Source organism: Mesoplodon mirus, assembly GCF_964341445.2.
Source record: "Mesoplodon mirus genome assembly, chromosome: 1".
Classification (NCBI taxonomy): Eukaryota; Metazoa; Chordata; class Mammalia; order Artiodactyla; family Ziphiidae; genus Mesoplodon; species Mesoplodon mirus.
In genome coordinates this window covers 75,708,269-75,720,540 of record NC_138976.1, presented here as the reverse complement: position 1 = coordinate 75,720,540, position 12,272 = coordinate 75,708,269, and the positions used below count along the sequence as shown (strand labels likewise).

The window sequence follows — 12,272 nt, the reverse complement described above, 5'->3', positions numbered from 1 at the left end:
CCCCGGAAAAAGGGGAAAAGCTGGTGGGGGTGTGGGGTGGTGTTGGAGCCTGGAAGTTAGATACATCATCACTTGTGCTCGCAATTCACTGGAAAGAATCTAGTCACATGCTCACTCCTAACTCTACAGGGGAGGCTGGTAAATGTAGTCTCTGCCCGGGAGGCACTTCTTGGCTGTAAATCTATTAGTGATGAAGGGGAAACCCAACTCTACAGTGGTTCTTAAGTAACACTGCACTGGTGAGCTCAGGAGCACTCATTGTGACATGCTCTTGCTTGAAATCTTTAATGGATCCTCACTACCTGCAAATTAAAAACAAATTCTGCAGCTTCCATGCCCGGCTTTCTTCAGGATGGCTCTCATCTGCTTTCTTTCCCTCGAGAGCCTAGGCAGAGTCAAGCCAGGCTCCTTGATGTTAACTAAAGTCACTCCACGTGTTCCAGCCTCTGAGATATCTGTGGTGCACTCTCTCCCTGGTACACAGTCCCCCTCCAGCTCTGCTTGGTGGAACCTTCTTCCAAGGCCTATCCATCTCACATGCCTCCCCCATGGAAAGCATTCCCCATGCCCCCAACTGGATGTGACCTCTCACCCTCAGGAACTTCCACAGCACTTTTTTGTATGCATGTGATCACTTATATTTTGCTCTTACTGTAGTTAGTATGCATTTGCCTTTTCCCTCATTCTTGTTTGTAAATTAATTGAGAGCCAAAGTAATGCCTTGCTTTTCTTCAATCCAGTACCTAGCACATCACTGAAATTCAGGAGATACTGGTGGGTTAATAAAAATTTTAATGTTTCAAAGAACATCTCTCAAATGACTCAGAAATATCTAGAGACTGTAACAAAATATGTATCAGATTTTCCAGCAGCCACTAGTCATAAACCAGGTCTACGGTTATACTTATTTCTTTGGTGAAACTTGGTGGGTTTTTCTTTTCCACTTTTTTTATTAACATGTTTAGACCATGAGAACAATAGGTATAACTCATTTTTCATTTTGCCACTCATTTACAGATCTCAGAAAATTTTCACTGTGACCTGAACTCTGACCAATTCAAAGGATTTCTGCGTGCTCACACGCCCTCTGTTGCCACATCCAGTCAGGCAAGATCTGCGGTATTCTCAGTCACCTATCCATCCTCGGACATCTACCTAGTAGTCAAGGTAGTTCAACACAATCTGATTTGCAGTCTGATGTTCTCATTGTTGCATTACTCCCAGTGAATGTTTAGAGTGAAAGAGGTATCAGAAAATATTACATGTCCTCTGTGAGATTCGCTTTGTTTCCCTCTCAACTTTACTCCTTTTCCTTTAAAAGCAAATTGAGTTGGGTACTAGAATGACTATGGGTTTTGGAGTCAAACAGTCCTAGGTCTGAGTCCTGGCTTTGCAACTTAGTAGCTATATGACTTTGGGCAATTACCTAACCTTTCTGAGACTTAGTTTCTTCATCTGTAAAGTGGAGATAATAACACCTCCCTCAATGAGTAGTTGTGATTACAGAATAAAACCTGGCATGTATAGACACCCTTCCTTCTGACAAGGAAAACACCCTCAGCTATCCAGCTCTGGGATGCTGCTGTGGAGAAAAATCTCAGACAGAGTCTCCTAATCATGTTCACATTTTTCTAAAGGCCCAGAGTTAAATGTCCGAAAATCCAGGCTCTGACAGTTTGAGGTGTGGGTTATAGAGTCCAAGCTTCACTCTCCCTTTTCATCACCATCTCACAGACTGAGTATGTCTAATGAGAGTCAAAATCTGTGGGCAGTTCTAAGTGGAAAGACCTTTCATTCTAGGTTGTACTCTTTGCTGATGTAAGAAAACCAGAGACTTTCTCTACACACCGAAATGGCTGGTTAGAAGTTAACAGCAAACATTGAGTATTTTATCTACTTTAAGCCAAATAATTAGTCTCATTGACTCTTTACCCTCAAATTAAAAAAAAAAAGTCCTGGTGTTTTAATTTCATGTACACCCAGCATTCTAGGATTGGGACATTTTCTAGTTAGCACAATGTTTTATGTCCATAATCTCAGTGATTCCCCCATGATCCCATGAGAGTAGCATACAGGTTCCAAAGACTTCAGGTGATGTGGAGGTCACTTAACAAGAGGCAGATGTCCTTCCATTCTAGCTCCCTTTACACCGTTTTACAAAAATTCTGAAAGGTCATTATAGCTTGAAGGGAACATTTAAGTTTCTGGAAAATAGAGTTAAAATTCTATTGCTGAAAAGACACATCTGTTGTTGTCAAACTTAATGTGTGTCCTTTTCATTGCAATATTACTTAGACATACAGGAAAATTAGCTTAAAGTCCACTCTAGCAAGCTGTAGCAGCTTGCAGTTACTTTGAAAATTCACTCTAGCCTGGGAAATTAAAGAAGCCAATACCAGTTCCATAGATCCAAATTTTACTTCCAATTCCAATTCTCAGTGGATGACTTTATTTTGGGTAACCCATGGCAGTCTGCTAAATATCAGTCGTTACCTATGGGTGACTATTTACTTACTTACTAAGTATATTCCAAAATTTTCAGATGTATAAATGCATTCATTTGGCAGTGATAAACATTCTCTAAATTGTCTGGATAGAGTTAAGAAATTTAAATCTACTCAGTAAGACAGTCCCTGGTTTGCTTCTGATTTGTTTTTCTTTATTGTAATACCACAGTTGTTGCTTCCTTAAAGAAATTTCCAGGCAATTCTGATATGCCCCTTTCCCCTACCTGCCATGGTTATGAGGACTCAGGCATTTCTTTTACATATCAATCCTGAAGGACCATATAGTAGGCTCTCATAGCAGCCGGCAGCTCCTTCTCGCAAAGTACCTGAAGTTAGCCAACTCGGTGAAGGGAATAGTATCTGCTGATCTGGTCGAATCTGGATCCTCCTTCCAAATTCTGGAGATCCCTCTCCTGTGGGTTCCATGATATAGATGCAAAGTCATGGCATTCCCATTCTTTACTTCAGGATTCTAATGAAAAGGTTCTTTATCTCTGTTCAAAGTTCATTTTAAAGACCACATTTCTATCCACTGACCTCATGGAAAAATTAGCTTCTTTCCAATTTGCTGTATAAACTCCCGACCATAAATTTCAGGAGGATAGGGACCAGGCTTATCCTGTTCACCACCTTGGCTCCCCAACAGCTACCCTATAGAAAGGACTCAACAAATGTTTTTTGAACAAGTGAATAGGTGAATGATCGCTGACTAACAGGAAAATGGGTTAGTCTCTACCTCGAGTGTTATGTGTCCATGGCCTCAACCTGGTGCATCTCTCAGGAGGATCAGCCTTGTCTTCAGGCTATGGCAGTGGGAAGGGGTTTTTAAGTTCCTCTGTGAGACGAGAGACTTAATGCTTGCATTCTCCTTGAGACAGATGTTCATTGAGCAGCCCCATGCCATTTCCTTTGAAATTCCATGAAACACCGTCCATCACTTGGGTGTTTCTGGTTTAAATACTTTGTGCCTAATTGATAATGCCTGTTAAGAATGTGTGCCTTTTAGGATATGTTGACCCAAACTTCTTCTTCAAGGATTATCTCAACTAATAACACAGACTAATGGGACTAAATCCATTTGTTTTTCTCTTCCACATATAAGTTAAATTAAATTTTCTTTGAGCAGAGGGTTAGACAATTTTAAATTTCTGCTTTTTTTTCTCTTAAACATGGTGCCTAGATTTATGGCCAGCCAGGTCCTTCACTTGAAGCAAGATGGAAGACGATGCTTGACAGTAGTAATTCATATTACCAGCCAGTTAGCAAAGTGAGAAGCTCTACCATCCTACTGCTTTCAAGTTCCTTTCCAAGTCTGTTAAATCCAGAGAAGCAGCCCTAATAGGAAATACAAGGGAGACAATTACAGATAATTTATTCTGTTCATTTATTCATTTTGTGGAAGGTTTTAGTCCCCAACCTGACTTTCACAGAGGTCATATCTCTTTTTTCATTGTAAGCAATAATAAACAAAATGAGCTATTCACATCCTACATATGTCTCGTGGGTTTTGTATTAAAAAATAACTTTTATTGTATTTTTTATTATAGGCATAATACATGTTTATTGTTTAAAAACAGAAAATACATGTAAGCAATAGGAAGAAAATAAAGATAGTACATAATCCCACCATACAAAGACAAATACTATTAATATTTGCTGTGTATCTATCGTCCTTTTAATATGCCTTTATGATTTTTTTTACCAAACTGTGTAATATTCTTCGTACTAATTTTTTAAATCAAAAAACATATATTATGGACATCTGATGTCATCAAATATTGTCATAAGACACTATTTTGATGGTTGCATAGATTCCATTATACAAATGTAATTCACGCACTTTGTTTTAATATTATTTTTGTTGGTAGATTGAAAAAGTCCTTCAGCAGGGAGAGATTGGAGACTGTGCAGAACCCTACATGGTTATCAAAGAAAGTGATGGTGGAAAGGTATGCTATTTTGAGTATTGCTAAATGGTAACATTTTAGAATAAGCAGACGTTTTTCAGAAGTCTCCCATAAAATAGTTAATGGAGTTTAGTCCATAATGTGTCCCCATATGAAGCACTAATAAATTATATTCAAACAAAATAAGGAAGGGAAACTTCATCAATGACAACTTTTTAAAGAAATAAACTATTAAACTCAGCAAATGATGATGTACACACCAATGTCTAATTACAAAACTTGACTAGGGCAAAAACGCGTCCTGTTGTCTTGGTTCTGAGGCCTGGACTCGGTTGGGAAGGCCACAGACACCCCACAAAACTGAACAGTGCCACAGCTCCCCTAGCTTCCTCCACAACATGGGCCACCACCCTTTCTGATCTGGATATTTGGACATTAGCTGAGACTGCTGTACATCATAAATTTATTAGTACAACATAGGTACTGAGCCATGAAAAGGACACCTCTTCTCAGCACCCATTTGCAAAAGTTTCCAACATAATTTTTAAAACATGGCCTTTTTGGAATAAGACTTGCCCAACAGCATCCTACTGCAGACTCATAAATTTCAAGTAAGATTTATTGAACTCAAGATAACTACCTTTTATCCTGAACTTAGAATGATTACCTTGGAAGTGTTGTCAACCTAATAAGGAGGTTGTTAGAAACCCTTATAGATCTTTCTGGAATCTTCCAAGACAACTTTGGAAAAACAGGCTCTCTTAAGAGCTTGATAGAGATGATGTACAAAACTTTTCATCCCAAGATTCTCTCATGCGAATCTAGTGTAGCTAGCACCTAAAAGAGGTACTTGTTGATTAGGTAGTATAATAAGCCCCAATACTTTTGGGTTTTTTGTTTGCTTGTTTGTTTGTTTAGCTGAAGGTATATTTAATAATTGAATGTAGGCTTTCTTTAATTCTTTAAATTCCTCCTTTTCTATTCTGTATTTCCTTATCAGTTGGACTTCTGGCCTGAGATGTGTTGTTTTTCTGCCCATTCCCTCTTTTTAATCAGTAGGGTAGAGATTTTGGAGATGGCTGTCATATCCATGGCAGAGGCAGTTGACTTGGTGCTGGTGCCATATTGGTTTTTCTTTTTTCTTATATCTTTATTGGAGTATAATTGCTTTAAAATGTTGTATTAGTTTCTGCTGTACAACAAAGTGAATCAGCTATATGTATACATATATCCCCATATCTCCTCCCACCCTCCCTATCCCACCCCTCTAGGTTGTCACAAAGCATTGAGCTGATTTCCCTGTGCTACACAGCAGCTTCCCACTAGCCATCCATTTTACATTTGGTAGTGTATATATGTTAATGCTACTCTCTCACTTCATCCCAGCTTCCCCTATCCCCCTATGTCCTCAAGTCCGTTCTCTATGTCTGTGTCTTTATTCCTGCCCTACCACTGGATTCATCAGTACTGTTTTCTTAGATTCCATATTTGTGCATGAGTATACAGTATTTGTTTTTCTCTTTCTGACTTACTTCACTCTGTATGACACACTCTAGGTCCATCCACCTCATTACAAATAAGTCAATTTCATTCCTTTTTACAGCTAAGTAATATTCCATTGTATATATGTGCCACATCTTCTTTATCCATTCATCTGTTGATGGACATTTAGGTTGGTTCCATGTCCTGGCTATTGTAAATAGTGCTGCAATGAACATTGTGGTACATGTCTCTTTTTGAATTATGGTTTTCTCAGGGTATATGCCCAGTAGTTGGATCATACGGTAGTTCTATTTTTAGTTTTATAAGTAACCTCCATACTGTTCTCCATAGTGGTTCTATCAATTTTCATTCCCACCAACAGTGCAGGAGGGTTCCCTTTTCTCCACACCCTCTCCAGCATTTATTGTTTGTAGATTTGTTGATGAGGGCCATCCTGACTGGCGTGAGGTGATATTTCATTGTGGTTTTGATTTGCATATCTCTAATGAATAGTGATGCTGAGCATCTTTTCACGTGTTTGTTGGCAATCTGTATGTCTTCTTTGGAGAAATGTCTGTGTAGGTCTTACGCACATATTTTGACTGAATCGTTTTTTGATATTGAGCTGCATGAGCTGCTTTGTATATTTTGGAGATTAATCCTTTGTCAGTTGCTTCGTTTGCAAATATTTTCTCCCATTCTGAAGGTTGTCTTTTCGTCTTGTTTATGGTTTCCTTTGCTCTGCAAAAGCTTTTAAGTTTCATTAGGTTCCATTTGTTTATTTTTTATTTTATTTCCATTACTCTAGGAGGTGGGTCAAAAAGGATCTTGTTGTGATTTATGTCATAGAGTGTTCTGCCTATGTTTTCCTCTAAGTTTTATAGTGTCTGGCCTTACATTTAGGTCTTTAATCCACTTGGAGCTTATTTTTGTGTACGGTGTTAGGAAGTGTTCTAATTTCATTCTTTTACATGTAGCTGTCCAGTTTTCCCACCACCACTTATTGAAGAGGCTGTCTTTTCTCCACTGTATATTCTTGCCTCCTTTGTCAAAGATAAGGTGACCATATGTGCGTGGGTTTATCTCTAGGCTTTCTATCCTGTTCCATTGATCTATATTTCTATTTTTGTGCCAGTAGCACACTTGTCTTGATTACTGTAGCTTTGTAGTAGAGTCTGAAGTCAGGGAGCCTGATTCCTCCAGCTCTGTCTTTCTTTCTCAAGATTGCTTTGGCTATTCGGGGTCTTTTGTGTTTCCATACAAATTATAAACTTTTTTGTTCTAGTTCTGTGAAATATGCCATTGGTAATTTGATAGGGATTGCATTGAATCTGTAGAGTTCTTTGGGCAGTGTAGTCATTTTCACAACGTTGATTCTTCCAATCCAAGAACATGGTATATCTCTCCATCTGTTTGTATCTGATTTCCTTCATCAGTGTCTTATAGTTTTCTGCATGGGTCTTTTGCCTACTTAGGTAGGTTTATTCTGTTCATTGCAGTGATAAATGGGAGTGGTTCCTTAATTTCTCTTTCTGATTTTTTGTTGTTAGTGTATAGGAATGCAAGAGATTTCTGTGCATTAATTTTTTATCCTGCTACTTTACCAGATTCATTGATTAGCTCTAGTAGTTTTCTGGTGGCATCTTCAGGATTTTCTAAGTATAGAATCATGTTGTCTGCAAACAGTGACAGTTTTACTTCTTCTTTTCCTATTTGGATTCCTTTTATTTCTTTTTCTTCTCTGATTGCCATGGCTAAAACTTACAAAACTATCTTGGATAATAGTGGTGAGAACGGCCACCCTTGTCTTGTTCCTGATCTTAGAGGGAATGCTTTCAGTTTTTCACCATTGAGAGTGATGTTGTGCCATATTGTTTGTTTCTGCTGTCTCTTTCCATTTTCCTCTAGAGTAAAGAAAAGATTGAAAAACTAAAACTTCAAGCTGAATCCTTCTGCCAACGTTTGGGGAAATACCGGATGCCCTTTGCCTGGGCTCCCATAAGCTTAGCAAGTTTCTTCAATGTCTCTACCCTCGACAGGGAGGTAACTGATGTGGAGTCCACGGTTGGTAAGCTTTTCAACTGTGGTGTGAAGGGAAGGGCTCCCCAATGTACCAGCTCTGAGGTCAGCCGCTGATTGTTGGGGGGTTGGGGGTGCAGTAAGGTGGGGGGAGTGGGCAGGAAGAAGGAGGTGAATAGGATGAAACATGATTAAGACTGGAATACAAATGCTTGATTGGACAGCGATCCCCAAGACAATTACAATGAACTTTGTGAAGTTTAAATATAGTAAGGTTTTTGGTTGGAATTTTCTGTACAGTTTGACACTTTAAAGAGTTAATTTTCAGTGGCCATCTCTTCTTAAAAGTAAAATTCTTGAAAATAACAAGAAAATATAATAATATAGTTTGTAGTGTGTTAAACAAAGGCACTATGGTTGGCTCCTAAATATAAGAAAAGCAAGAGCTTCAAAGTGAAAAACTCTGGTTTCTATCAAAATTTCCAGTTCCTTAAAGTTTATTTTGCCAAGGGCAAATGAAAAAAGTGGATGCCAAAAGAATATTTAGTTACTGTTCTGATTTATTTAGCATATTTCTCTTTTTCATTACCTAACCCTTGATCTGAATTATTAATTTCCTCAACAGTTTGGGTATGGAACTATCCAAGAGGGTTACAGAGTTTGCAAGTATATCACCCCTCACCTGTGGCAGAGTTTCTGTTTTTTAAAATGTCTTTGTATCCAGCAAATATTTATGTCTCCAGTCACATTTCTTGGGAAGTTTCTCATGCATTCCTAAGCTCTGCCACTTCTGAAATGTTGCCTTTACCAGAGGAATGGAGGAAAAGGTATTTTGTTATTGCTGCTGCTATCCTGGAGTTATTGATGCATAATTACCAGTCAGAACTCCCGGGTTATTGCTGATTTATCAAAAACAGATCTCAGGGCTTCCCTGGTGGCACAGTGGTTGAGAGTCCGCCTGCCGATGCAGGGGACACGGGTTCGTGCCCCGGTCCGGGGAGATCCCACGTGCCGTGGAGCGGCTGGGCCCGTGAGCCATGGCCACTGAGCCTGCGCGTCCGGAGCCTGTGTTCCACAACGGGAGAGGCCGCAACAGTGAGAGACCCGCATACCGCAAAAAAAAAATAAAAATAAAAATAAAAATCTCATTTTAGTGCATCCCAACATTCACACCACAATATGTGTGTGTGGTTTTTTTTAATGCTAATTTCTATGTAGACCCAGGTAGCCTTATTTGAAAGAGTTCTGCATAGAGCTTAAAGGACACATAAACTACGTAGTTAAGGCATAGAGCTTGCTGAGTCCTCAGTCATCTCTGGGTCAAGGAGAAATTAACCTGACTACAGAGGCTGATTTTTAAGAAGCAACCAAAAGATGTAGTGTATTATACTGAGGCAGCATGGCAAGTTTAGGTGGCTCAGTGGTAGCAGGAAGCTCCAGTTCAGCATTATGACAAGAATTAAGGGTAAGAGAATGTTCAAAGACAGGATTGAAATATTACAGTTGTATGCAATTTGACCATTCACTACAGAACCCCTGAGTTTTGCAGTATAAAAGTAACAAAATCCTCACCTAAATCTCAAAAGGGGTAAGAAATAACTAAGCAGAGTATCACGGTTCAGGTTTGGGTGTGACTCAGTTCTAATTACCATTAGGCAGTTTGGCCAAGGCAGAAACTCAGTTCTGCTGCCTGGTCCACACAGCAAGAGCAGAAGAAAGCTAAGATCCAGGATGTACTCAGGCTGACCTGTACATAGCATGTTCGGGCCACAATCCCAAATGCCTGCAGGGGCATTTGAGTACATGCCTCTCCCAATGGAATGTAAATATAAAAATAAAACAAAACTAAACACTGTTGACTAAATAAAGCTTATTATTTAGCCAGACCCTGCTCTGGCTGCAGTTCTGGACTCCTGCTACCTTCATCGCCACGTGGGAGGGCACTGTGGTTGCTCATGGGCTCTCACTATGATCAGAGGAGGATTAGGGGCTCCAACAGGGGGGTCTAAGAACAGGGATCAGGGGAGGGAAATTGTCATGCAAAACAAGAATGGCCGTGTTCAGTGTTCTCCTTCAGTGAGCTTCAACATATCTTACATACGGTAAAGTTAATAACTGCTATATATTCAAACAGAAAGGCAAACTTTAGAATGACAATTGTTTTCCTTAAAGGGAAAGGCTCTGTGGGTGAGCGGAAAACTTTGTCCCAATCTCGAAGACTTTCTGAAAGAGCCTTCTCCTTGGATGAGAATGGGGTTGGATCCAACTTCAAGACCTTGACCATTAACAGCTTCTTCAAGCAGGTATCTCTTCATGTTACAGTGTGTCTGGCTTTGTCTCCTCACAATGGCATGAGTGCTGGAGCCCAGAGGAGGAGTATATGCAGTGACTAAGAGAACAAGTTAGTCAACCTCACCAAGCCTCGGTTTCATTATCTACAAAACAGGGATGATGGCACTTGCTTGATGTGGCTTTTGGGAGGGTTCGATGACATGAGACGTGTAAAGCTCTTCTCAGAGTGCCTGGAATATAACAAGTGCTAAATGAATGTTAACCCTTTTAATTGAGAGAAGGGCTGGTTCCCATTAATACAAACTATTCTATTTGAACTATCATGGTCAATTCATTTATTAGGCTATGAAAGCAGTCTGGCTAAAATATCCATTTCCCCTTTGGCTTGGGGTTTCTTGGCCTAGATGTTGTCCATCTCACCCCTTTTCCACGTGCAGGCTTTCTAGAGCTGCCTACTTCCTCACAGAGTGTGACCGTTACAGATGGTGCTCTTTCTTCGCTCAGAAATCATTGAGACTACTTAAAGAATGAAGCATTTCCTAGCGTAATCAAATTCATAGAGACAGAAGGTGGAATGGCAGAAAGTAGAATGATGGTGGCTAGGGGCTGCAGGAAGTGGGGAATGGGGAGCTGTTTAATGGGTATAGAGTTTCAGTTTTGCAAACTGAAAGCATTCTGGAGATCGTTTGCTCAACCAAGTGAAGGTACTTAACACTACTGAACTGTATACTCAAAAATGGTTAAGATGGTAAATTTTACGTGATATGTATTTTACTACCAAAGAAAACAACTTGACTTATACTTGGTTTGACTCTGTTTTGGAAAATTTTCTGCAGCTCAAGCAGTTCTCATGGGGCATGTCAAGGGGTTATGTTAACAAACTGAAATGCAGAAGAGATACTAAGGGTTCTGTGTGCCGTGCCTCAGGATAGAGATTGCAGGGGACTGAAAGGGTTTCTATTTGGGAAATACTCCTTCCAATTGTATTGCCTTGGGGAGCAAGGCCCTTGACTAAATAAGCCAAAGTTTTCTCATCTGTACTTAGGAATAGGACACAGCTATCTACCTACCTACCTTCCTTACTGGGCTGCTGTAAGGATCAGAGCTCATGCACACGTATCCCTCAGCAGCATGCCTGTCCCACATACGCACATGGAGTGTAGTATGTGTGCTTAGCCTTCTTAGTCAAGACAAATGTGAAGAATATGAGAATAGGAAAAAGATGGAAAGCTGCTTTCTCCATCTTCAAATCTTTGAAGAAAACTTTTATTCTGTTTTGTTCCAGGGAGTAAACAAGTATCAGTGGGTTTAAGTTATAGGGGGAGGACCTTTTGGCCTGGATACTAATGGTCAAACAGCCTTCCTCAGGAATGCAGTAAAATCCCCATCTCCAGGAGGATGGAAGAGGCTGAGAGAGTCAGAGTGGCAGAGAAAGAATATTTGACAAGAGGTTGACTAAAAGATTTCAGAGTTGCCTTGTATCTATGAAAGGCACGTTCAATAATACTTAAAGATAAAAATCTTCTGAGAAATCTTTGGTCCCGACCCCAGGAGTATATGGTGCATCTACACTAACCCTGACTTCTCTCTTGGCAGGAGGGAGATCGCCTTAGTGATGAAGACTTATTCAAGTTTTTAGCTGACTACAAAAGATCTTCATCCCTACAGAGAAGAGTCAAGTCAGTTCCAGGTGTGGATGGCTTAAGCGTCTTTATCCTCTTTGTTGTGCCAAAGCCATTTATGATTAGACACATTATTCATGTAATGCTGCAATTTTTTGTCAAGTGAAATATAGGATTTTGTATTAGGAGTTAAGGTCTGGTTTTTTTTGGCCAACCTGTTAATGTTTTCTATTTTTATTAAAGGACTGATTCTGTAAATAAACATCATGCTTTATATTTGATTGCTCACTCAGAAAATCAGATAATTGTTCGAAGAGAGGAGCCTCTTCATCATATTGTATGGAACTCTTAACATGAGAGAAAGTGAAAGTGAAATGCTTTGGTAGAAGGTGAGGGTGCACCCTCCTTATCCTCAGCTTAACAGCCCCTGAGGCACTTCTGCA

The 12,272-nt window shown here is 39.7% G+C and overlaps 1 protein-coding gene across 1 annotated transcript in view; it reads left to right on the top strand.

The window, feature by feature from the left end:
• Positions 1-12,272, top strand: part of DOCK8 (dedicator of cytokinesis 8) — a 224,152-nt gene that overhangs the window by 97,415 nt on the left and 114,465 nt on the right. The window contains exons 9-13 of the mRNA XM_082620022.1: positions 1,018-1,167; positions 4,376-4,456; positions 7,805-7,964; positions 10,088-10,218; positions 11,804-11,897. Coding sequence (XP_082476148.1) covers positions 1,018-1,167; positions 4,376-4,456; positions 7,805-7,964; positions 10,088-10,218; positions 11,804-11,897 — 616 coding nt within the window. The remainder of the gene's footprint in view (positions 1-1,017; positions 1,168-4,375; positions 4,457-7,804; positions 7,965-10,087; positions 10,219-11,803; positions 11,898-12,272) is intronic.